Source organism: Arvicola amphibius, chromosome 11 (genome assembly GCF_903992535.2).
Source record: "Arvicola amphibius chromosome 11, mArvAmp1.2, whole genome shotgun sequence".
NCBI classification, from domain to species: domain Eukaryota; kingdom Metazoa; phylum Chordata; class Mammalia; order Rodentia; family Cricetidae; genus Arvicola; species Arvicola amphibius.
This window is the reverse complement of record NC_052057.2, coordinates 89,564,885-89,591,959: the sequence shown is the minus strand read 5'-3', so window position 1 is coordinate 89,591,959 and position 27,075 is coordinate 89,564,885. Positions and strand designations below refer to the sequence as shown.

The following is a 27,075-nucleotide window of genomic DNA, read 5'->3' as shown; positions in this document are numbered from 1 at the left end:
CCCATGTGTACAATTCGAAAACAAGCAGAATAGAAGTAAATGTTTTATTTTTCCAACTAAACTCCAGTGCTACAAGGGCAGTAAAACAATGATACACTGGGGGAGGGGGGTGCAGCAATAAACATTTGTTAAAAAGACTGATAGAATAAATAGAACTACCAAAAAATAATAATAAAGGAAATCATATAAACCCATTCTGAAACCCCAATGAAAGTCCTGAAATACAGAAATGCCCTCCTCCTCCACTATTTCACAGAAGTACTGTAGACTAACTGCTTAATTGTCCTGGGATTACATTCTAAATTATTAATAACTGGTTACAGCTTGGTTGTAGTGCACAATTAAAATCACACTAACTTCATCTGACGTGTCATTCTACAGCTTTATTTACATAACCAGTGAAGGGCATGTTCTAGATGCCAACTTTAATCCCTTTCAAACATTAATATAAAGAAGCCAAATTGTAATGATACAGCAAAACGAGGCCACTGGTATTAATACAAGTAGCAAAGGTCCACATCCAGGTGGTAATGACATCACGGAAATTTCCAAAACCAATTGCTGCTGCCTAAGAGTGGTTGCCACTGACGAAAGCTTGATATAACCTGTATTCACAGATGGGTACTGGCATTGTTGCACGTCATAGTTGGGACCTCCTGCAACAACTCAACAAGGAACAGGGCAGCCCACAAATGCAAAAAGCGTGATTCATGAAACATCTGGAGGAGAAAAGGAGTATTAGTGCAAAGAATGAGACAAAATTAAAACATATAAGATTAATTCATTTGTAACATCACCCCTAGGTATTTAAGTGACCAAGAGCATTTTACTTCTGTTTTAAACCAACCTCATCTCTACATTTTTTAACCCTAACACTAACATCAATACATTTTTATCAACTCTTTTTAAATATGAAAACATGATCATTTCAGTTTATAGTTCAAAGGTCAAATACTTACAACTAGCAGGCTGTTCTCCATATCGCCGCATTATCTGATCATGCGTAAACTTCACAAATGCATCATATTGTTCTACAAATAAAGATGTGTCGATTATATGACTTGCAAATAGCCCATGTAATGTATCTGAAAATATAAAGCTACATGAAGGCACTCTAACACCTTCATCTTCCCATAACCTTAGTAGTAATTGTAAATAGTTCAAAGGAGTGTTTTCCACAGGATACAACATAAAAATTAAATTTACTAATACTGCAGCTGATCAACATAACTAGTTCTTCCCTAGGGCCATGAAAGTGAGGTGTGGGTTTTAAGAATGTTGATTTCTTTTTTTTTTTTTTTTTTTTTTTTTTTTTGCAGGAATGCTTTGGTTAATAGACAACACTGTGTCAATGTATAGAAAATACTTTCACCAGCGTAAAACATGGTGGGAATAATTCAGTTCTTACAACAGTTTCTTGGTGTGGCAGTTTGAGTAAGAACGGACCCAATAGGTTCATATATTTGAACATTTGAATCTGCAAAGAGTGGAACTCTGAAAAAATTAGAATTAGGAGGTGTAGCCTTGTTGAAGGAAGGTACACCTAGAGCCCCCATTGGCAACACTACAAAATTTAGTGTTGAACAATTTTCCTATCAAATTTTATTTGATTACCTTACATCACTGGGGTTGGTCTTTTATTGTGGAATATTTGTTTAACTAGGCAAAGATGTGTTACATTTGTTTATGCTGCATTTGTTTAAATATGTAATCCGTTGTTTTACCTTGCATGCCTAAGGCACCTGACTGGTCTATTAAAAAGATGAATGGCCAATAGCTACGCAGTAGAGAGACAGGAGGAGCTATAGGGCAGGATAATAAGTAGGAGGACGAATCCTACTTATTGGATCAGGAGAAGAGAGAAGAGCATTCAAGAGAAAGGGAGAAGCCTGGGGGGCAGCCAGATAGCCAGAGTAGGACATACAGAATGAAAGAGGTAAAAAGTCCTGAGGCAAATGTAGATGAAGAGAAACAGGTTAATTTAAGTTATAAGAGCTAGTGGGACAAGCATTAGATAAAGCCAAGCTTTCGTAACTAAGTCTCTCGTGACTTGGGAGCTGGTTAGTGACCCAAGGTTTCCTAAGCCCACACCAGGTCTAGGCCTTCTCTCTCTTACTAGGGATCAGGATGTAGCTCTCAATTATTGCTCCAGCACCTCTCTGCACGCTGCCATAATCGACTAACCTAAAACTGAACAAGCTCCCAGTTAAATGCTTTCATGATGTCTCTTCCCAGCAACAGCACAGTGACTAAAGCACTGGGATATTCTAAAATAAATTCATTTGTTACCTGCAAGTTTTGTGTTCAGTATTTCTTCATATTCTTCTCGAACTTTCTCTTCCCGTTCTTTCAACAAACGTTCACAGATCATCCCAACCTGCCTTAGAGTAAATAAGGGCTGTTCTTTTTTTAATGGTGAGGATGTTCCAGATGAAGTCCCTATGTACAACATAAATAAAACAGCACCTGATTTAGAACCATAAATAACAGAATGCATTCTGAAGGCAAGTTTCATTAGAACTGTCCCATGTCCTTTAAAATTTATCCTTTATGATAAACAGGTCCAACTAGTAATTCGATCAACCTCTGGAAAAAAGAGATGTTATCCAGAGGAAGAGCCTAAAGATAATTGGAGAAATCCTCAAAACAAAAATCATTGTAAATGACGGAGCTCATTACAAAACTTTTAATATCGTCCCAGCAAATACCTGCTTAGAACGTTTAGTGGCTCATTTACAAAATTAGCCACAAAAGAAATATAACTCTGATTTAAAGCTTCAGTTTAAAATTAGAGTAATACTATAAAAGACACTTGTTTTATTATCAACTGTTTATATTTTAAGGCCATACAGTAAAGCCTCACAGCCAGATTATACCACACTTCAATAGTCCTCATTCTACAAATGCTTTATTGTTCTATTAAAGAATCATGTCTAAAAAAGTTGCTGTAGGGAAAATTCTGGAATGTAGATAGTTAATTTAAAAACATAATTGATGCTAAGTTTTGAATAGTGATCATAATCTCATTCGTTAACATAATTAAATTCATTCTTAAAACTGCAACAGAACCATAAAGCTATCAAACTAATGCAGCTGCATCCAAAGCAGCTGCGCCACCAGTGTTTCCCAGTTTCAAATTAGCAAGAATATTTCTTCCATGCTTTCGTAACTAAAAAGTTTTAAGAGAAAATTGTTAAGAAAGAGAGCACAGATCTGCATTAAAAACTTTACGAGTAGGATCAACATATCTCTAACAAATTGACTCATGACCAAACATTCAGAAAATCCATTTTTGTGACTTTTTAAAGGAGGAAGGCTCTTATCATGATTATTTCTTTGAGCTGTGTACTTTAACAGTTTTTCATTAATGCCACCAGTTAGGCTAGTCTGTTGGGGGGACACATCTATATTTTATGGATCTGAGTTCTGAAATATTAATTTAATAGTCACTGATAATATCAAATAATGAGATACATCTAGAAAAATATTTCCTTAAACAGTCATCCTTTTTAAGAATCATTTAAATTACTTTGAAGTATATACATGCAGACAAAAGCATAAAAATACATAAAATTGGGTGTCTTGAAAGTTTTTAACAGAAGTTACAAGTCATTATACTTACACAGTGTCCGCTTTAGGGCTGCTAATAAAAGTGGCTGTCTGGTTGCTGGGAATCCAAGTGCTGATTAATATTATAACTAGCATAATTTTTTTAATCTTAGAGAAAAACAAGTTCTTTAAGTCACTGTGAGCATTTGCATCCTTTCTTCTCCTGTACTATTTCTTTCACTTACTAGTTTCTTACTGGGGCTGGAGAGATGGCTAGGTGGTTAAGAGCACTGACCGCTCTTCCAGAGGACCAGGGTTCAAGTCCCAGCACCCACATGGCAGTTCATAAATGTATCTAAATCCAGTGCCTGGGCGATCTGACACCTTAACAACATTACACATAAAATACGACTTTAAAAAAAAAGTTTCTTATTACCTGGTGACGCTGGTCCACTGATGAGAAATGCATGTGGCTGTGAATCAGAACTACAACCCGGGTCTGTCTGCTGAAAACTAGCTTCTAAATGTCTTCTCTTCTGCATACGTTTATACTCCTGTTTTATGTTGTACAGAATTTGTTCTAAAAGGAAAAAGTACAGATTTGGAAAGATCTAAGTTTTCATGATATACAATTTCCTTGAGCACAGTTAACAGGGGGCACGTTTTTTTTTTTTTTTTTTTTTTTTTGGTTTTTCGAGACAGGGTTTCTCTGTAGCTTTGGAGCCTGTCCTGGAACTAGCTCTTGTAGACCAGGCTGGTCTCGAACTCACAGAGATCCGCCTGCCTCTGCCTCCCGAGTGCTGGGATTAAAGGCGTGCACCACCACCGCCCGGCTCAGGGGGCACGTTTTTAGAAGTAGTATATCCAACCCTCTTCTGGCCTCTTCAGGCACATACATGCAGCATTCACTCCCATACACACTTATACACATAAAATGAATCCTAAAAAATAAACAGCCCACCTGAAACCTAACAATTCAAAGTCAAATCCTGTTGAGCACTAACTAGTAAATGCTAAACTTAAGCTTTTTACTCAAAACAGTGGTCAGAGAGTCTGATTAAAACACATTTACTTAGAACTCATCTATCCATTATATATAGAACTACTTAAATGAACAGGCATTTCCAATCATTAGAAGGGAAGACTATGTACATTCCAGCGCAGGCCAGTGAATAGTGACCACAGATCTAAAATAACAACGTACAAGGCAATTAATACTTCGCCATGCATAAAACTGTCACTGCCTTAGGTAATATGAAGCACAGTGAAACCTGAAACTATTCTAGCACTAACAACAAAACATTCTGAATCTTGGGAAGAAAAGCCCATGTGGTACAATAAGAATCACTGCACTACAATGCAGTCATCTTTAACACAGCCACTGAAACAGTTAAGATCATATCCAGAATATTATTTTTGAGCCAATACGATTCACTATACAGAGATTTCTAATTGAAAACAGGAACTTTGGGGCTGGAGGGACAGCTCAGAGGTTAAGAGCACTGGCTGCTCTTCCAGAGGTCCTGAGTTCAATTCCCAGCAACCACATGGTTGGCTCACAACCATCTATGAGATCTGGTGCCCTCTTCTGGTGTACAGGCATACATGCATTATAAATAAATTCTAAACATCTTAAAAAAAAAAAAAGAAAGAAAGAAAGAAAGAAAATAGGAACTTTGATCTAACCAGAAGATGCCTGAGGTTTCCACTCCCCTAGTCAACTACCTCCACACTTTCTCACTAACCCCTTTGGCTCTATGTGAAACTAAATCCCAAGAAGTTTAGTGAAACCAGAAGTAAACAAAGTGAAAAGTAGCAACAAACAGGCAATAAAACGATGTACAAAGCAAATCATTAACTTCTATTTTCAAGACTTATACACAGTAACAATCCTATTCAATATTTAATACTGGTGCCTTTCATTTTTAATCTTCAGTAGTCTCTTTTCTTTGTCTAAGAAAATATTCAGAATTTTAAAGAAAGGATTATTTTATTTACTTTTTGGTTTTTATTTCTATTTCGTGTATGAGTCTTGTGCCTGCGTGTGCATAACTACCCCATATGCCTGTAGTGCCTGTGGGGGCTAGAAGAGGGCATCTGATCTCTTGGAGCTGGTGTTAGGATAGTTCCCCATGCTGGGAACAGAAAGGTCCCCCCCTGCAAGAGTAGCAGGTACTCTTAACCACTGAGCCATCTCTCCAGCCCTCCCCTCTCTGACTTTAAACATTTTAGATGCTGCCAATTCTATTTTAACCGACAAGAAAAAAGAAACTCAAATGAAAAATGAATTTAAATGAATCCAATCAAGGTATCAGTTAATTGTCATTTAAACAAAGGCTCTAATACTGATAGTGCATGATCAATGTTATGGAGTCGATGATTTAACTATTTAGACAAGATCCAGGCAGCACAAGTTATAAACCACAAATTTAGTCTCATTTATTTCAAGTTAGGAATTAAACAGTTTTGAAGCTGATGATGGCACCCTCCAAAATTTCCCACACATTAGTCTACCATGCACATTACTTCTGTTCAGATACCTGACTGACTTTACTTTTTTAGTTTTTTGAGACAGGGCTTTTCCATAGCTTTGGAGCCTATCCTGAAACTAGCTCTGTAAACCAGGCTGGCCTTGAACTCACAGAAATGCTCCTGCCTCTACCTCCCAAGTGCTGGTATTAAAGGCGTGAACCACCACTACCCGGCTCCAGTCATTTTTTTATTAAACAAATTATATGGAGTTAAGTATTTATCTAAGAATATGTAATATCAACATTGTGTTGCCAACACAATTTACAATATATCACATAAAAACCCAAAGCTTCATTTGCTTTATCAGTTATATACTCCAGTTTTAACGCAGCTTTCATGAAGCTTAAACTGAGTTTGCAGGGGTCCCTTAAAGCAAAACACAGTTGTATTCCTGACATGTTGTATCCCTGTGGTTTATACCCTCTTTATAAACTTTAAAGCCTGTATTACTTACTCTTTTACCATTAAAAAAAAGTGATAGCACCAGCAAAATCTACCTCTAGGCATTTTCATTCTAATACCTAGTAAATAACAATAAGCAGTAATAAAATTTGCTTCCTTATAGCTAAGTTTTTCGGTAAGCCAGTAATATCCTTTTGGAAAGTTTTGTTTGTTTGTTTGTTTGTTATTTTCTGAGACAGGGTTTCTCTATGTAGTCTTGGCTGTCCTGAAACTCACTCTATAGACCAGGCTAGCCTCAAATCGCTTCCTGAGTACTGGGATTAAAGGTGTGACACCACTGCCCTGCCCTTTTGGAAAACTAAAGCTAAGTAAAGATGAACAGAAAACCTTATTTTACTGCTTATTTAAATCCTAGGCACAGCAAACAAGATCACAAATAAGAGAACAAAGCACAGGCCTCTTTAAAAACAAAAAGAGCTGAGGGGCTGGAGACATGGGACAGTGCTAGGAGCACCTGCCCTGGAGTGTGATAACCTGAGTTAACCCCTAGCGTGCAGGAGAGACCATGTACCTGTAAACCCAGCACTGGGAACAGGGCAGGAGGACCCAGTTTCACTGGCCATCCAGCCTAGCTGGCATGAACTTCCAGTTCAGTAAGAGATCCTAATTCAAGTCAAACATCTTAGAGGGGAGGGACATGGGGAAAAGTGAGAACGACAGCAGGAGAATCCCAGACTGAAAGACAGGACTGTCAGTGCATTTCCAGGGCCTGTAAGCTCTAAAGTCTGAGATGTCCCTGATCCTTCAGGCATTATTAGATCAAAAACTAAGGTTCTATGAGTAGTTTTCAATGTTTACATGTATGAGACTCTTTAATGTTATATACCATTTCTTTCTTTAAAAATAAGTACTGTGTGCATGTACCAACATGAACATGTTGGGAGTCTGAGGACTTCACCATGGGATCATTACATTTAGGTCAACAGAACTAGCAGCAAACGCCCTCACACACTTAGCCATCTCACCAGCCCATATTCCATTTATTTATCTACGGAGTATCTGAAAAACTAAAATCGAACATTCATCTAGACAAAGAATGATTAAACAAAAGAATCTTGAAAGTTTATAATTTATAGAAAGAAACACAAATGATATAAAATCTGTTCACAAGTACAGAAAATCTACAGTAGCCCATTAAGACTGAACACTAAGAAACTTTCAAATAAAATAACAACAGATACACAATTCTGAATTTCACAGACAGTGCTATGTTACTATAAATTCAAATACAAACAACTGGGGACTGATGTAGAGACCCATCTTTGTAAAGCAGCTATTTTTCCAGGATCATCAATTTAGAAATTAAAACAGTTCTTAATTTCTCAATTAAGAACATTCAAGTTCCCACCCTCCAATGCTATGTAATGAAACTTTGTCTGAAAAACAATTACCTGCGTAACGGGATTCAGAACCCAAAAAACCTTCAGTTAGCAGGTGGACTCCCTTGCTACTGAATTCCAGTTCCTATGACACTAAAAGGGATGTGCTGGATATCCAGCTGCTTTTGCTGTGTGCCTCTAATGTAAACCTCTTCTCCAACAGCCTACAGGTTAGAAACTGTGGGCAATCTTAAAACTTTAAAACAAAGCCAAAACAGCAACACCAATAAGTAGGGGAGAGAAAGGGGAAATGGAACCAACCAAAACCCAGAACAGGGAAAATATATGTGCTACAGAGAATACATGGTCCAATCTAATCTACAAGCAGAGTTAATAATTCAGCTCTTAGTCCAATTCACCAGTCATAAAGGCAAAATAATTTATAGTTACTTAAAGGGTTTACAGTAAGCTGCTGAAATATCTCAAGTTATGATTGGCTTTATATTACCAGTAAAATAACAGAATCTGACCTTGCAGTGGTTACAGCATTTTTCTTCCTCATGTAGATGCTAAATGAATGAATGCCTCTTAGACAGAAATGTTACATAATGCAAACTTAGAATCTAACTTGGTTTGCAAAGACAGAGGGGAGAAGACTTTATTTTAAGGACAGCATAATTAAAGTTAAAATACGAATCCATTTCCTATTCATGCGTTCAGGCATTCTTTCTCCCAAATAAGCTACACAGAAAAATGGTGCCAATACTTGCTAAGTCGTGTTTCACACAGTAAATAACATCCGATTTGACTCTAGTACTTTCTTTTATTATTTTTAAAAGTAAGGCAGTGGTGGCGCAAGCCTTTAATCCCAGCACACAAGAGCTAGTTCCAAGACAGGCACCAAAGCTAGAGAAACCCTGTTTGGGGGGGGGGGGGGGATTCCAAACAAACAAAAAGTTTATATGTGTCTGTCTTTGCATGTGTGTGTGGATGCCCAGAGGCCAAGATAACCCTGGAGCCGGAATTACAAATAGTTGTGAGCTGAATACCATGGTTGCTGGGAACAGAACTCAAGTTCTCTGCAAGAGCAATAAGCACTCTTAACTGCTGAACAATCTCTCTAGCCCCATATTTTCTTTTTTAAAACAAATACGAATATGTGGCCAACATTTGAAAAACTGTCTCTGATTTCTCTCCTAAGATAATCATCATGTGATTGATAACAAACAAATGCATTTTTCTATAGTGACTACTATAAAAGAAGAATTAAGACCAACTTTCCACAAGAAAATACTGATTGGAATCTACAGATTAATTCATGAATTTAAAAGCCAAAAGATTCTGAGCTGGGAATGAAGGAGACAGTGCAGTGGCCCTCAGAAAGTGAAGACAGCACAGGAACAAGATGGCTACCTCTGGATTCAACTAGAGATCCTGCCTCAATAACTAAGGTTAAGAGTGACTGAGGAAGACTCCAAATGTCAATTCTGAACCTAAGCTAAGACATAATGCAAACATGTATACATACATGTACACTTACCATACACACACTTACACCCCCGAGAGAGAGAGAGAGAGAGAAAGAGAGAGAGAGAGAGAGAGAGAGAGAGAGAGAGAGAGAGATTTATAAGGAGATTTCACAAAAATGCTGGCTTTTGTTAGTATGTTAGTAGGGTATCCACAAGGAAGATCAGACAATAAAGGCCCAAGTCCCCACAGCTGGAATCAAGAGAAATGGTCTGGATTAAAGATACAAATTAGTGAGTCATCTGTGGGTAGAAACTTAAGTCATGCGACTCCTTTGGGAACTATTAAGTGAGGTGGCCATGGAGCTGAAACTAGAACTAAATAAATCCTGTATTTGCTGGGTGGTGGCGCACGCCTTTAATCCCAGCACTCGGGAGGCAGGGGCAGGTGGAGCTCTGGGAGTTCAAGGCCAGTCTGGTCTACAGAGTGAGATCCAGGACAGTCAAGGGCTGTTTCGCAGAGAAACCGTGTCACAGGAGAAAAAAATCCTAAGATTTAGTGTTAGAAGAGCACAGAAAGAATAGCCAAAAAATTTCAAAACATGAAAATTAAGTGGCATTAATTCACATCACTGCTGAATGGCTTGGAAGTTCTCTGAGGCACAAATGCAAACAGGCATCTGAAAGCTCTTTCAATTTCCTTTAAGAGCAGAAGCTAGAAGAAATGTTTCAACTGAAGACCCGAAAACAGCAAAGTCAAGGAGGTCTGTGGGTGCGGGTAGTTAGGAGGACAAGATTCCTTTGGAAAAGAAAAATCTTCCTTGACTTTTATTAACTCAGTTAATCCACAAGGATACTTACAAAAGACAAGGACAAAGCTGGTAATGCTGGTACTTACTAGGAAACTAAAGAAATTGCCATGTTATGACCTCATTTTTTCCTGTAGAAAGGCAAGATTATTTGTTGAAAGGTATGATTATTAGATAAATTTTAAAAACCCCATTCAACTCTTCCTGCCTATTCCCAGCACTAAGGCAGAAATGCTTTTTTAGTCCACACAACCCCAGACACAGCAGGTACTGCTATCGCTTACACATTTACATGAATGTGCTCTGTTTCAATGTCTTCTTTCTGAAATGTCAGTCAACACAGACCTAAGCGTGGGGCCCTCAGGTTAAAATCTACTACTCTGCTGTGCTGTATTGCTACTCCAAGCCACTATTCCACAAGTACCACAAGCTACCTAAATAAATCACAATAAAGAAAGCTAATGTTTAAAATTAGAATGCCAAAACAGCAATACCGATATTTAAAATGAAGTATGACTTCATCTAATTGATAACTCAAATAATGACCACTGACTATATGCAAAACAAATTATAAGAAATCTCATGCTATGATCAGAAATCCACATAAGAGATGTCCTATGAGTCTCTAAACTGCCTATGATATCTATATTCAGGGAGGTATTTTGTTGCTGTTTTAAGTAAGGGATTACCCTAAACCAGAAGATAAGCATTGCTGCACATCACAATGCCAGTCTCCAATAACGCATTATTTCACACTAAGTCACTGAAGGCTGATACAGTCAATATCAGGTTACCCTGTCCTGCAATAGCAACTATTATCTATACTTCCAATTATATCATAAAAGTTCTTTCAGGTAATTATATTCAGCACTGGATAGTCTCTTAGGGATAGGGACAATAATACTTGAAAAATCCTACTATATTTTATTCAATTGCTAAGGCAGTTTAACATTGTTCCCAGTATTCTTTATTTTTGAATTATGCAGCCCAAGCGGGCCTCAAATATTCAGGTGATCCTCCTGTCTCAGCCTCCTGAGTCCCAGCACACCCAGTACTGTCTCATCGGAAAAATAAAACAAGGTTGGGCAATGTGACATGTGCCTTTAACAACCCAGCACTCTGGAGAAAGTGGCAGTCAGGTCTACATAAGGAGTTCCAGGACAGTCAGAGTTATGTAGAGACCCTGCCTCAATAAGTAAACAACCAAATAAGTAAATTAGTAAGTAAACAACAAGTCTCAATAAACAAATAACAAAAAAGAAAACAACAGTTCTCCTAAGCTCTTCCCTAATCTCTCCTCATTCTTATTTTCTTAAGGTGTTATAAGTAGTAACAAAAATGAATACTAAAAAGTCAGCTAACATATAATTTCAGAAAAGTGAGCAAATCTCTAATAATGGAGCAGTTCCTCCAAATGAGAATTTCACAATATTGTAATGCTAGTGGTCCATAGTTACCATCCAAGAGGAATATGAAGAAATATTAAGAAGCAGTTAGGAGCACTTGTTGCTCTTGCAGAGGACTGAGTTTCCATTCCCACCACCTACAAGATAGCTCACAACCATCCCTAACTCCAGTTCTAGGGGATATGACACTCTCTTCTAATTTCAACAGGCACCACATGTGTGGGATTCACATTCATAAACACTCATACATATAAATAAATAAATCTTTTTCTAAAAAGTACCCAGAAGTATCATTTAAAACTTTCACTGCGGCTGGGCCATGGTGGCACACGCCTTTAAATCCCAGCACTCAGGAGGCAGAGGCAGGCAGATCTCTGAGTTGCAGGCCAGCCTGATCTACAAGAGCTAGTTCCAGGACAGGCTCCAAAGATACAGAGAAACAAAACAAAACCCTCTCGCTGCAGCAGTTACTAAATTACACTTTCCTCATAAGATACTTTAACTACAGGGTCACACAACAGTCTAAATAGAACAACTTTGTGGTAATTAGCCAGGAGGGTACTAATAATTTTGAAGCTATTTTCAAAGTTGGTATCATTCTCATTTGACCAGCACTAGCCCTAAAACTTCAGAGACCTGTCTGTGGTCATTCTTCCCAGACTATTTATGAATCTCTCAGAGAGTTGAGATATACTGAGATAAACTGAGTTCTAGAATTGCTATACTCAGCATATCAACATACAGAGCAGTATCTGCAGATGCCAGACACATTCAAATAGGTGGAAGTGTTTCCCTTCTCTTTGCCTTTTTAAAATTGATAGTCTTATCAAAGGCAAGTAATTCATCAAATTTTCACATATGCAGAGAAAATTTTGTGGATTAACAATACTGCACAGTATTAAGGTGAACAGTAAGGGGCACTGTTTAAATACTAGGACTATAGGATCATAAAATTCTGATGAACTAATTAATTCAGTTATAGGTAACTGGAGCTACACACTCTTAAATATCAGGTTTACAATACAATCCACAGTACAAAGACCACTACTAAAGCATTTATTTGCCAATTCCACTGAGAAACTAGAAGTAATTTAGCAGCTGTCTAAATAACCACAAATATTAAAAGACACTCTGACTCAATAAAATGACATCTGAAGTGAGACACTGACTTCTCCAACAGACATCTCATTTGTTTGCCTAGAAGCATTTATATTTTCTTTAAGCCAGCTGGTGTCTCCATTTGGAGGCATGTATCAATGTCTAGTGAACAATCTATTCCCCATTCACAAGCTGTAGTTTCCATTTTTTAATGGAAAGCTTCCAACAAATACAATGAGTTCTTACAATGGAATTTAACTTTTTATCCAACTCAGTTCCTAAAACAAAGTACAAACAATGTACACATTAAAGTTAACTAGCCAACTCAGAGTCAACATCCACAGAAGGTCATTCACCAGACCACTGATTCATAGTATAATTACAAAAACAATGTGTTAGATTTGACTGATAGTACTGACAGTCTATGGTTTTATTAAAACAATTCCTCTCATGGGGCAGTGGTGGTACACACCTTTAATCCCAGCAGAGGCAGACAGATCTCTGTGATTCAAAACCAGCCTGATCTACAAAGCAAGTTCCAGGACAGCCTGAGCTGCTACACAGAAAAACCCAGTCTAATAAAAAAATAAATAAAATGAAATTATAAAAAATAAAAACAACTCCTTTCTTAGGAATGCCTTAATAATCTTTTGGTTATACAATAGAGATATTAAAAAAACTTAGATTGCCAAACGAAAATCCAGTACTGGTATGAAATACAGCTCCTTACAGTGTTGGTCAGAGAGGTGTCCTAGAGATCTCTCCAAGACTACTGTCAATGTTATTAGTTGCCCTCCAGAACTTGATGGTTAAGACTCTTGCTGAGGACACCACACACCCTGGTCACTGGATATGGAGCAAGCTGGTATTGACCCAGAAGCTCCTCCCTGTTAGCTAGCTTCCACAGTGGCAGGTGTTTTGCAGGCTACTATGAAAGAAAAGTCACCCCAACAGCATCACCCAGCTGTCAACTCTGAGCTACAAAACTGATGTCTGGCATGACAAGTTCATGAGTACAACAGTGGCATGAATGTCACGGGGTAAATGCCCTGCTATCTAAATGCGTTTATGATTTCCACCTGCTCCAAGGCAGAAACACATGTTTGTCACTGTAAACCTGGCCAAAACCCCAAGACTGCTCTAGCAGTGTGCCTAATACTATTATTTTGTTAAATGGCCATGGTAACAAACTGCCCAATAAATTGTATCTCTGTACCTATAGATTAATGTAGCTCTCAGACCTCAGAGAATTTTTCTCGTATACTATAACAGTTAACACAGAAACTCACAACTAGTCAAAGTGCAGAGCTCAGCTATAAAGAAGGATCCATATCATATCTCTTCCCACCAATACTCAGGAACAATCATGGAACAAGCAGCAAATAAGTAAGGGCCAGATGTCAGGGAAGACCAGAATCAGTGTTTTCTGGACATGACAGGACTGAATACAGCAATCGTCATCACAGGTTCAAGACCTGCATAAAAGATCAAGCCAGTCAACACTTATGCACAAGACTCCACCCTTAGCTAAGGACCTATTAACAGCTGATGGTATTTGGTGTAGAAACAGTCAATTTTCTTTAAGCTCTTAGTAGATCAATCATGCTCCAATGGATGACCCCAAATCTATAAGCAACACAAATTGGGACTTGATAGGCTATTTTAAGGGGCGGGGGAGAGAACATGAAATTGGGAAGCAGGGAATGGGGGTGGGGTGGATCTGGGGAAGAGTTAGGTGTTTGATCAAAATACACTTCATGTATGTATGCATTAAATTCTCAAAGTACTAGGGAAAAAAAATACATCCTTAAAAGATTATGTAAGGCATGGTAGGTGCACCCACCCTCTAATCCCAGCACTTGGAGGCAGAGCACTGAGTTCCAGGCTAGCTAGGCCTGCATGATGAGAACATTTCAATCTCTCCCTCCCTCCCTCCTTTTCCACCAACTTCCCAGGATAAGTATTTGATACACTCATTTCCCCATCTTCATTTAAATGCTTATCTCTGTCTCCAAACCAATCCACTATCCTTTTACACACTAAGTATTTTAGACATCAATCACTGAATTATAATTCTAGACTAGAGTGTGTACAAACTTTTTTTGGAGGGTGGGGGTAGGGAATAATTCCAGGGCAAAATACTCTCTCCACAACCTTACCAAGATAATCTGTAATGGACTTTCAACTTTTTAAATGTTTTTCATGGCACTGACATTTGAATTCTTTTGATTTTTCAATGTCATAAAACAATCATTTTTATTCTTTTTCAGCCATTTTAAAATGTTATTTTAAAGAAGCCTTGCCTCCCAGTCTGTACAAACAGATGGCCATAGTTTGTCAAACCTACCTAAAGCACAGTTCTGAATCAGTAAGTCAGGCACACCAAAAATCATGTTTGAGATATGATGTGTAAAAGGGGGCAAGAACTGAAGCCACTGTTAATGAACATAGTAACAGTTTCAAGTCTTGAGGGTAAGAAAATAAGCTAGACTCCTTCAACTAGCCCTTTTCTCTAGTATTAAGTTGCAAGTTTGAAAAATATTGACTTAAACAAAAGCAGTCATCAAATCAAAGTTTGGAATCACCTTCTTGGAATGTCTAAAATAACAGTCAGGGTTTAAACCAGTGCCCAAGTTCCTGAAGCTACTAATAAGCCCCATCAAAGCCTCAACACCACCATCAGGTGACCATGAGGCCTAAAAAAGAGCAACGATAAAGAAACTGCACATGGCACAAGCTCTGTATAAACTTCCAGTTCTTTAGTTGTAACCCAAGAAAGTTCAACCATACATTTACAGTATCATCAAAAATTACAGAAAATGTTACATTTTAGCAATTTAAACTTTCAGCAGTCTTATTAATTAAAAATACCCACTTACTATTTAGCCAACTATAAACATTAATTAGGATGTGATTTTAGGTTTCAAGATAGGCTCAAACTATCAGCTGGCTTAAAGACTAGCAATAATTCTAATCATTTTACTATTGTACTTTACCTAATTGAAATTGGAGATAACAGGAAGTATATTAACCTCTGCTCCAAAGAGAGCAATGACATGACAAATTTGAAAGATCACTATTATTTCTGAACAAGTTCCTCTAAGTAAAGAAAGGTGTATAGTTCCCTGGTGTTTCATGTATGTGTTCAAGATTATTTTAATTGCATAGGGATATACTATAACTCACAAACCTAACACTACCCTAATGAAATTTATTGCTAGTTACAGATACTTTGAAAAGACCTCATTAGTAGTTAGGGCACCATTTCAATGCTCAAAGATACCATTAGACACAACTAAATATGTCTGCCCCACAGAATCCATTCTTCACTGTTCTCGCTTTTTCTGTAATGTCTAAACCAGTGGTTCTCAACCTTCCTAATGCTGTGACCCTTTAATACAGTTCTTCACGTTGTATGACCCAACCATAAAATTATTTCGTTGCTATTTCATAACTATAAGTTTGCTACTGTTGTGAATCGTTATGTAAATATTTGATATGCCACCTGGGGTCGCAACCCACATGTTGAGAACCACTCATTAAAACATATCCGTCATGAATGCCTTTATACATATATAAGGGGGAGGGGACCAGTTTAGGTACATACAATCATTAAATAAAATTCTTGGCATTCCTATGAAAACTGACTACAACTCTTTAAAACAGTATTGCCCTAAGTTAGATCAAATATTTAATTGCAAGAATAGGTAACTGAGGCCTCACCATGGATTTGGGTATGGCTATTTAAATCCGACATTAAGAAAAAACCCACTTGGTACAGCTAATTGTATATGGAAGTTACCAGATACAGAATTATATAATTCCCGTCTTTTTTAAAATGAGGTTCTGGGGGAAAAATTCAATTAAGCTAATCAAAGCTTTAAGGATGAGATCACCACGGGGGCTCTCTCTCTGGCACTCACAAACCTTTGCATGCCACACACAAAGGAAATAGATTTAGATTTTAAGTCCACAAAAGTCTGCCTGCCCTAAGACTTGCACAGGGGGGAAGATCCCTAGGTACACACATCATGTACAAAAGCAACCAAAGGTACACCCGGCAGTCACTTTCAGAATGTTTCAAGACTTCAAGTCGGAAGTCCACCGGAATCTTGAGGTATTCGTTACTCTCGAGGCTAGGGTGGTTTTCGTTGGGATAACTAAAGCGTTTACAAATAAATTCAGTCCCAATTTAAAGGACAAGTTCTTTTCATTAAAAGTTCAGATTTCTTAAGGACTAGACGCATAGCGAGATCACATTACAGTACTGGGGAAGAACATTTGCTTTGTTGTTGACCCTGCTAGGGAAACAGGTCTTGACTCAGCCAAAGTGGCGTTCTTGTGGGTGATTAATGACAGGCCTACAACTCGCCCCAGTGACATCCATCCCCCTTCAAGCCCCACCCCTTCTATACCAAACCAGCCAAGTCTAAAATGGAGGAGGGGCTGCCTTCTCGCCTCAAACCACTCAGTCACTGAGTTAATAGCTGCAACCAATCGATTCAGCCCAAGAGACCGGGAGATTCGGGTGAAATGTGACCCTTCTCTCGCAGGACTTATAAATAATATCATCCTCTCTGATCATTTCCGCCGGGTCTCTACAGAAGGAAACAATCCCAGTGACCCTGCCCCCAAATGATCTTCCTCACAATGAGCTACCCCATAATGCCGGCCAGCACCGCCCGTACCCACCCAACCTGCCGACACCGCCCCCACCTCGGTTCAGGCCCCTTTCCTTTGTGTCCGCACCCCAGGCGCCCGGCCGCAGCCCACCCCGGCGGCCCCGGGGCCGAGGCCCACCTGTGGTGAGGCGGGAGGAGACGTCGCCGAACGGGGAAGGCTCCATCCGGAGATACTTCTGCGGCGAGGCGGCGGCGGCCGAGGCGGCGGCGGCGGCGGTGGCGGCCGCAGGGGAGGCGGTAGCCGACGCCGGGGCCGACAAAGGCGCGCACCGCCTCCGCTTCGGAGACGCGGGGCTCAGCAGAGGATCGAAATCCAGAGTCCTTTTCAGAGTGGCTCCGCACGCCATGGCGGCGGGCAGCCGAGGCCCGGCTCGGGCGGGGCCGGGAAGGACGGGGGCAGGAGGGCCCTCGGATGCGCCCGGTGGGTGTGGGGCCCGGGACGGCGGGGCCGCGGCAGGGCAGGTGGGCGAGGCGCGAGGGTCGCGCCGCCGGCTCCGGACCGCTCCCGAGAGGCCGGGCCACCCCCGCCGTGCGCTCGCTCGCTCGCTCGCTCGGGCTGGAGCGCGCCGAGGCTGCTGCGCGGAGACCGGCTCCCTTCGGAAGTGGACCCGGCCGGGGGCGCAACCGAAACGCGATCTCCCACACGCCGGGGCCGACTGAAGCTGGCGAGCGGCGGCGACGCGAGGCGGCTGGGAGGTGGCTGCGGCCGCACAGCGCTAGGCAATGCACTCGACCCTCTCCTTCTCCACAGACCCAACTCTGCCACCCGCCGCCGGCCCCAATATGGCGTCAATAACAACGCCGCCGATTCAAATCCTGCGGCTCCAGGGCGCCTGCGCACGAGGGGCGGGCCGGGGCGGGCCGGGGCGGGCCCACCCGAGTGCATTCTGGGATTTGTGGGGTTTCGCTCAGGGCTGGAATCCGTCTGAAAGACGGTTACTCAGAAGTCACAGAAACTACGACTCCCGTCATTCAAGGCGCGCGGTCCCGAGTTCCGGGTTGAAATTTAAATACCCCCTCTTAAGTAAGAGTAAAAAGATGTAAGGAAGAGAAAAAGGAGTCTCTGAGACAGTGGAAAAGAGAAAACGAACCCCCTAGAAAAAGCAAGCTAAGCAACTTAGAGGTCCCGTTAAGACTCGGCATAGTAACGGGAAACAGCAAACAGCTAATTTAATAGCCTGAGAGAGATTAATTTTGCTATCAAAAGCTCCCAAAACCAAATCTGCACATGGACAGAATAGGAAATAATGAAAACACCAATTTGGGACCATGAGACCGAACGACAGTAATAATAGATTACAGGATCTTTGAAGTCTATGCCTTGCATTTCCCAGATAGCTACTTGTTTGTGCTTACTGAATTCTACAAAGCTGAAAATGAGTAACATTTGAACGAAGCACAGAGTAAATTATTTTACTCTGAGCCAAAAGCACTTGACACCAGCAATTAGTTGAGTTTGGAAGGTGGGGCGGGGTCTGCGGAAAGGCAGATGCTTAGAGAGCAGGACCCATTTGTAAGCAAAGGGGGAAATGTTTCTAGAATGTATATATTTAATCCAATATCTAAAATAAGGACCAAATGCAGCATTGATGAAGTTCTTTATGTCGATGCTTTCTATCTTCTGCCTGTGGATGCTAACGCTACAATGTTACTTGACTATCATCAAATGATTATAAATGTTAACTGTCTAACGCACGCTTATTTCTGCCGATTACTCAGAAATCAACATATATAGCCGCATTATAGTGGTTTGTGGCAATAATTCGCTATCTCCATTTGTCTAGAATTGTTCAACACCGCAAAGATCAGCCCACTTGATCGCACTGTATAAGCAGCTGAGCCGTGCTTATTTTAATTTAGAATGTACTCTTTACAAGGTATCTTTTGGGATAGACCTGTGAAACAATCGCTTAACTAAGACATTTACTGAGGAACTGTTTATTAAGGTCTGAACACTCCACGAAATCTGCTTTTATGATGAAACTGAGCACATAGGAATATTTTGTGTAAAAGCAGAGAGGTTCTTGAGGAATATTTCTATTTTATTTTTTGTGATAAGGTGTCGTGTATACCACCCAGGCTGGCCTCAGATTCACCGTGTAGTCAAAGATGACCTTGAACTTCTGAAGCAACCGCCTCTACCTCCCGAGAATTAGGATTAAGATTCCCAGCACTGCCACCATACTCAGTGTAGGTACTGCCAGGGGTGAAAGCAAGCACCCTAGCCACTAAGCTATAGCCTCTGCATGACAGGATTTCTTTTCCCACTAAGATTTGACCATAGTAGCATGGAAGTAAAAGGGGAACCATGAGTGGGACAAATTGAGGTTGTGTGGACCAGGCGAAGAAATAAAATGTGTGGCGTAAAAGCAAAAAGGGAACTGCCAGGGGTGGAAGGATAAAGACCTAGAGGGAACAACAGAAACGAATTAGGTGTGAAAGTGTCATAATGAAAGCTATTGCATTGTGTGCTAATTTTAACATATAAACAAGAAATTCAGTAGGATAAATAAAACAACTGTGTAGAACTCAGAAAGAGAAATTCGTAAGGATTGTAAGAGTTAGACGTTCTACTGGGAATATCCATATACCTAGCAGAGTTTGCTCATTTATGCTTCTAGTTTTTATTTTTATTTTTTCGTTTTTCGAGACAGGGTTTCTCTGTAGCTTTGGAGCCTGTCCTGGAACTAGCTCTTGTAGTCCAGGCTGGCCTCGAACTCAAAGAGATCCACCTGCCTCTGCCTCCCGAGCGCTGGGATTAAAGGCGTGTACCACCACCGCCTGGCTTTTTTCCTATATTTTTAATTGGTATATTTATAGTAGTGTGGGTTTCCCTTAATTCTTTACTCTCTCTGGTTTAAATTAAAATATGGCTGAAGCAGTTTCAGTTGGAAAGTTGGAAATTCTGTCAATAACAGTAATTCTCTGTCTCTCTCTCTCTCTCTCTCTCTCTCTCTCTCTCTCTCTCTCTCTCCCTCTTTTTTTTCAAGACAAGGTTTCTTTGTGTAACCTAGTGTTTCTCTGTGTAATCACTCTCGCTGTCCTGGAACTCACTCTATTGGCCTTGAATTCACAGAGATCTGCTTGCCTCTTCCTCCTGGATGCTGGGTTAAAAGGTGTGCACCACCACCAACCTTGCCTGTAATTCTCTTTTTATTAGGCCTGCTGCTATAGGCTCAAATGGCTGACAGGAGGATCAGGAGTTCATGTTGACCAAATAGCAACTTCGCGACAATCTTGGGCTATATGGACTCTGTGTCAACAACAAATGAATTTATATTAGAGTAGTGGGACTTTCAAATCCATAAAGACCCATTTCTTTGTAAAAAGGGAGAACGTGGCTAAAGACAAAATACAGATGCTTTTGGCAACAGAGGTCACAGTGAGGCGTTTGCAGCTGAGTAACACCAGTGAGTACCTGCTTGCCACCAATAATTAGACAGCAGGCACGAAACAGGTTGTCCCTTACAGTCCTCAGAAGGAGCCAACCTGACAACACCTAGATCTTAGAAGTCTAGCCTCCAGAACTTTGAGGTCATATATTTGTGTTGTTTAAATCACCCAGTTTGTGGTACTTTTTAGCAGCTATAAGAAACTACTCCATGAGGGTTGTGATCATCATTTTAGGTAGATGATAGAAAGGTGGTATTTAATCCTGATAGTCACTAGCATCCCTTCTGCTAGTGACTAAGGAGCTCGCTGAGAAATTGAGAGGGCCAGGAACATCCGTCTCTGCAGACCTCTGTATATTTCTGGGCTCTCTGCTCTATACTTTCACGTGACCACTCACCTTGGAAGACAGCGGGCTAGCGTGAATGAGAATACCCCATAGGCTCATAATCTGGATGCTGAGCCATGGGTGTGTGTGTGTGTGTGTGTGTGTGTGTGTGTGTGTGTGTGTGAAGCTCCCTAAAAGGATTAGAAGGATTAGGAGGTGTGGCCTTGTTGGATGAGTGTGTCACTTGGGGGAGGGCTTTGAGATTTTCAAAAGATGACTCCGCCCCCCAACCCACTGTTTCTCTCTGCCTGCAAATCATGATATAGTTCTCAGCTGCTACTCCAGTACCATGCCTGCCACCTATGCTCCGGCCACGCTGATAATTAACTAGACCTCTGAGACGTAGACAAGCCCCCAATTAAAAGCTTTCTTTTATAAGAGTTGTCTTAGTCATGGTGCCCCTTCCTAGCAAAGGATCAGTGACTCAGACAACAGCGTAGGTATCAGCTGCTCCAGGACCCCTTCCTCAGCGCCTCATGACAGAGTTTCGTCCACATGCTTTCACCCCATCCTCACCACATTGAAAAACGTCTCTCAGGGGATCTGCCTCTCCCTCACTTCATAAATATCCCTTAAGTTTTTTTTTTTTTCCATTCTGTCCTCTCAAGAATCCACATTATACTTTTAAGTTATCTTCTAAAATGCCTAACAAGTCTTTCAGGGCAGAAAAAAAAACTTGCAGAGAAAAGAAAAAAAAAAGAAAAAAGAAAGAAAGAAAAAAGGAAATAAATATGACTCTTAAAAAAACATTCAGTTTTAACATAATTTAGAAATGAATTTTGAGTGTATGCATCAAAATTAACACAAATTAGGTCATGTGGATCTAAATATATAGCACAATTAATGTTCCTGTGACCTACACAGCCAGGCTTGCTCTGGTTGTAAGTACAGGGAAGTTTTAGAGGCTGGTCATATGTAGGGCGGTTACGTCGCTAGCAATTATCTTCTGAGATGCAAAATCTCCCAAGTCTGAGTAGAAATCACACCGCCTTTATCAAGAGTCTGATCCTTGCTTGGTATTGGACTTTCTTTCCTTTCTTTCTTGCCTGCTTTTTTATTTGTTTTTTTTTTGGGGGGGGGTTGTTAATGTATTATTATTGTAACTGCATGAGAGTGTCAGATCCCAGAGAACTGGAGTTAGACAGTTGTGAGCTATCATGTGGGTGCTGGAAATTGAACCCAGACCCTCTGGAAAGGAAGCCAGTATTTTCACTGCTGAGCCATCTCTCCAACCCTAGTATTAGACTTTCAAACAACTCCAGATATAGTCCTTGGAGTCGATTCTGACGAGGCATTCTTTGATTAGCGTCAGTAAAAGTAGACACGGATGATAACACAACATCTAATCATTTGGAGCCTCAAGATCCTCTTCATACCATAAATCATTTTCAAACAATTCTCTACAACAAAAAAAAGTAGTAAAAATAAATGCAAATATAGAAGGACTGGAGAAATGTTTGCTAACTTCATGCTGTTTGAGTAATTATACGTGTAGCATCAGGAACAGCAATTCTAATTCAGAAGCCACTTCAAATCTATATTCAGAGCAAGCATTGCCTAGGACAGGAAAAAGTAATCATTGTGGAAATGAGTGCAATTGAGAAGCATAGACATTGTAACTCCTTCGTCAAATGTTTTACAGGCTGTGTAGGCCTCTTCTCAGCTCTGGATCTGGGATATACAGAATTTTTGTTACAGATATGATTGCTAATAATTTTATAAATTTTATTTTATAAAATATTAATTTATTTTCATTGTTGATATGTAGTAATTATTTTTAATTGATTGAATAGATTATAAAATAATTATAAATAAAGAGCTCTAGGACAGTCTCAATACATTTGTAAGTTGAAAATGTAAGTCAAAACTGCATTAAATAATTACTACCCTAATCCGCCTTACCCAGAAGCTAGCCAACAGTGTATTATAGGAATCATTTGTTTTCCCTCCTGATCATATGATCGACTAAAATGGCTGCACCAGAGAAAAGATTTAGAAAGTAAAATTTCTACAGAATGCATTAACATTCCCCCCCACCATCTTCAAATCGAAAATTCATATGTTGAACCATATGCTTCTGCCAATAATTTCCAGAAGTCACCTAGTGCAGTCCCAATCTCAAGACAAGATTATCTGTCTAGCCAAATCAGTGTCTGCCTGACTCCTAAACATTTTCATGAACATGATCCACAATCATAATTCCTCGACATCCTGCTTTAGCTTCGTTATCAAGGGCTGATTTCTCCCTGTACAGTATCCTATAGAACGCACACATGCACATACCAGGAAATAAACTGTGGCTTAGCCAAAGGGACGTTTAAGCCACTGGATAGTCTCTAAGTCAAACTAAGATTTTTATGAAGACCTTGTCTAAAAATTTGCCTGCTTTCTTCAAGTATGCCTTTACAAACATCTTTCCCCTTACTCAGAAACGACCTATTCTCTACAGAAGGCCAGAGTATTTTGTATTTCCCACCCTGAGCAGATTAACAGAATCAAACAGAAAGGGAAATTGAAAATACAACACACATGCTACAAGAATGCAATCCCTGGGCACCACAGAAAGAGATTGCAAAAACAGCCGCGGTTTCAAGAAGCTCAGTAGCCTCGAGACCCCTGTCTGTTAGGATAATCAGTCCTCCTAAATTCAGCTGCACTGGAAGCATTGCTGCATTACAATAGGACCATGCCATAGTGGTAGAGGGACCAAGTTTCAGAAATAAAAATAAGATACCCACTTAAATTTGGACTTCAAACAAGGAATAATTTGTTTACAAATGTGACACAATATTGTATGTGTTTAGCTGAAAGCCAGATTTTACTAGGTGTCTTGTATTTTGTCAGCCCTAGATAAAGAGCAAAGATGGTGAACCCCAAGTCGCCAAGAAATGCTCAAACTAGGTTTTTTGCTCAATTGAAGAGGTATATACTAGAAAGTATCCCATCCATACTATGATTTAAAAAAAATTAAAATTGTAGTTGTTTGGAAAGCTATTTACACAAAAGAGTTTGAGCCATAGACATTCTATTAACAACAGAGAGCGAGGCACAGAGACCAGTAAAAGACTTGTTTGACGATTGCAAAGCTCCATAGACCATTTCACCTAGGTGGGCACCTCCGTCCTCTGAAGATAGCTCCTTGCCCCATTCAGACTTGTGGTTTTAGAACACAGCCACACCTGCTGCAAATGTCCCTTGCATTTTCCCACCAAAGTCCCAACCTGAGTCAGCAGTGGAGCCACTCTCTGCATCCAGTTCCCTGCCTCTCTTACGCCTTTGGTGCTGCGATTCCATGATGCCACTCAATGAGATTCTTCGAGACCATAAGATGAGCCTTTCGCGCCTCTACTAGTCCGGGCTTCCTTCTGCAAATGTGTGACCATAAAGGCTGTCCAGGTGTGTGGTGTGGAGACAATGAGAAGAGTTTACCTTTCCTCCCAGGGGCAGCTGTTCGACATAGACTCACTAAGAAGAAAGGTCACTGATGACCGCTGGAGTCTTAAGGCTCAGGCTTTATGGTGGACCCAAGACAGGAGAGATTTCCTCTGAAACTCGGGTCCAGAATTTTCTTTTTCTCCAGCAAACATTCACCAGCTACCATACTCCAATTATAATGAGCTTCCTTTTTAATTTTTTATTTTTTTTTTGGTTTGATAATTCACAGTTGTCAACCAAACTTAAAATACTTACTGAAACAAAGGCCACATGGATTGAAGAGCATCAGCCAGTCTAACTTGAAGGTTCTCCGAGGAGTCCAAGGGTGATAAATGTCAGGAATATGGCCCAATTTATAGCGCTTAAAGTCCACCCTGCCTCTTGGTACTCAAGAGATGTTCCTGATCATGTTAATTAAATACTGCCTTGGTAGCTTATTTTGGGATATTAAATGTGACTTGAAGGATGAGATGAGGTGCACCTAAAAACATTTTAAATGCAGAATAATATTCTTTGTACAGTGCATCTAGTAGCCACTGTCTTTAAAACACTTTTTGCAGTCTTTGAGATGAGCATGTTACTGTTCTCCATTCAAAGAAGTTTGCAGCTCCAAATCAGTGGGGCCGGGGTCAGAGTATGGGTCTCTGCCCACCCCCTTAAAGAGATAACTTAGAGTCTTTCTCGGCAACATCTGGGAGGAGTAAACATTATTCATAGAGATCCCACTATGACTCAGGAGTGTTCCCAGTCCACCCCAATAAAATTCTACAAAGCAGAAGTCTTTTAATCACATCTTACTTTTGAGCTTGTGGCTCATGCTAAGTTGAATACTCTAAAAATGAAAAAAGCTATTACCCAGACTCATAAAGCCGTAAGGGTGTGTTCAACACTCTGGACTTAGGCCTCAAAGACAACTTTAAGAGAAGACATGCAATCGTTTAAACTTTGAAAAACATATATGCAGCGAGTGGTCAGCAGTAAATATTTTTAAAGCATGTCTCTATATTCTCTAGAACACACAAGAATGTTACCTATGACTGCCTCACGATGTTGTGCTTCTCGGTGGAACCTGGCTTTTGAATGTCAAGTTTTAAAAGATGACTGATTACAGATTCTTTTCATTTCTCTTGATTTCTTGACACTTAAACTGTGGCCCACAGACCTAACGCCCTGGTCTCACCTGTGTATATGCCTGGAGCTACTTCCTCAAAGCCTGCCTTCTGACGTGAGCGTCTGGTACCGTAGCATTTGAGATCTGAGAAGTTCTGCTGAGGTTAACTTAGCCATCTTCTTCCCTGCAGATGTGCCAATGGCATTATGTCGTGGTTCTCAGGTGTGCATCATACCCCTGCGAGTCTTCAGTGATACTAAGATAGCTAAGGCATGGCTCCTCTGGTAGACGGTAAAATAAAAGAAAGGCTAGGCCTCCTCCGCGGTGACATGCATGTGACGCACAAATGTATAGGCAAAAGCACCTGTACAAATGGTTGTGTTTTGTTTTGTTTGTTATTTTGAGGCAGGGTCTCTCTGTGTAGCCTGGGTTGTTCTGGAACTCACTGTGTAAACCAGGCCGGCCTTGAACTCTTTATGTAAACCTTCATGGCAAGGATGTTCCTTTCAAGAATTTTTAACTCTTGAGATGCAGGTGGTAAAGAAGGTGACGTATTTTCTTTCTTTCTTTCTTTTTTCTTTTTTTTTTTTTTAGGAAAGATGATTCAATAGTGCACGGGCAAGTCAATTTAAATCACTAACATCTGTGTAAAAAGTGCAGAAGGGTTGCGTGTGGCTGTAACTCCAGCATTGAGAGGCAGAGACAATCTGGTCCCGGGGGCATGTTGACCAGCCAGCATCACCAAAATGTTGAGCTCTGGGTTTGGTGCACACATGTGTACATGCTACAGACACACAGAATTTTATTTATTTTTTTATTTTTCTTTTCTTCGAGATAGGGTTTTTCTGTAGCTTTGCAGCCTGTTGTAGGGAGATACCAGCAGCCTGTCCTGGAACTAGCTCCTGTAGACCAGCCTGGCCTTGAACTCACCGAGATCCACCCGTCTCTGCCTCCTGAGTGCTGGGATTAAAGGCGCAATTATTTTAAGACAGGGTTTCTCTGTACAGCCCTGGTTGTCCTGGATCTCATCCTGTAGACCAGGCTGGCCTCAAACTTGGCGATTCACCTGCCTCTGCCTCCCGAGTGCTGGGATTAAAGATGTGAGCCACCACTGCCCCACACATGCAGAATTTTTTAATTTGTGTATCAGTAAGAAAGGTATTTATTTTCTTCTAACTTCTGACCTCTTCGGATTATATCTGGTCCCAATCTTTGGTCTTGAAGGGCTTTCCAGCGTCAGTTACTAGTGATGTTAATCTTGTCTGTCAGCATTATTGGATTAAGAAACCCGAGGAGCCTAGTGAAGCACACCTCTGTGTGTGTGAGAGAGAGCTTCCTTGACATTATTAGATTATGAGGGCGCCGACATAAAAATGCATTAGTTCTTTGACAGATTCATAAATGCAAAGTCATTATTGGACAATGGTG

At 40.3% G+C, this 27,075-nt stretch overlaps 1 protein-coding gene across 1 annotated transcript; it reads right to left on the bottom strand.

Annotated features, from left to right (window-relative positions):
• Nucleotides 1-30: 30 nt before the first annotated feature.
• Akirin2 (akirin 2) lies at nt 31-18,106 on the bottom strand. Its single transcript, XM_038347437.2, has 5 exons — nt 17,442-18,106; nt 3,986-4,129; nt 2,290-2,439; nt 960-1,031; nt 31-719 (listed from the first exon to the last, which is right to left on the bottom strand). The coding sequence occupies exons 1-5, from the start codon at nt 17,668-17,670 to the stop codon at nt 709-711; spliced, it is 606 nt and encodes a 201-aa protein (XP_038203365.1). The 5' UTR covers nt 17,671-18,106; the 3' UTR covers nt 31-708.
• Nucleotides 18,107-27,075: the final 8,969 nt, after the last annotated feature.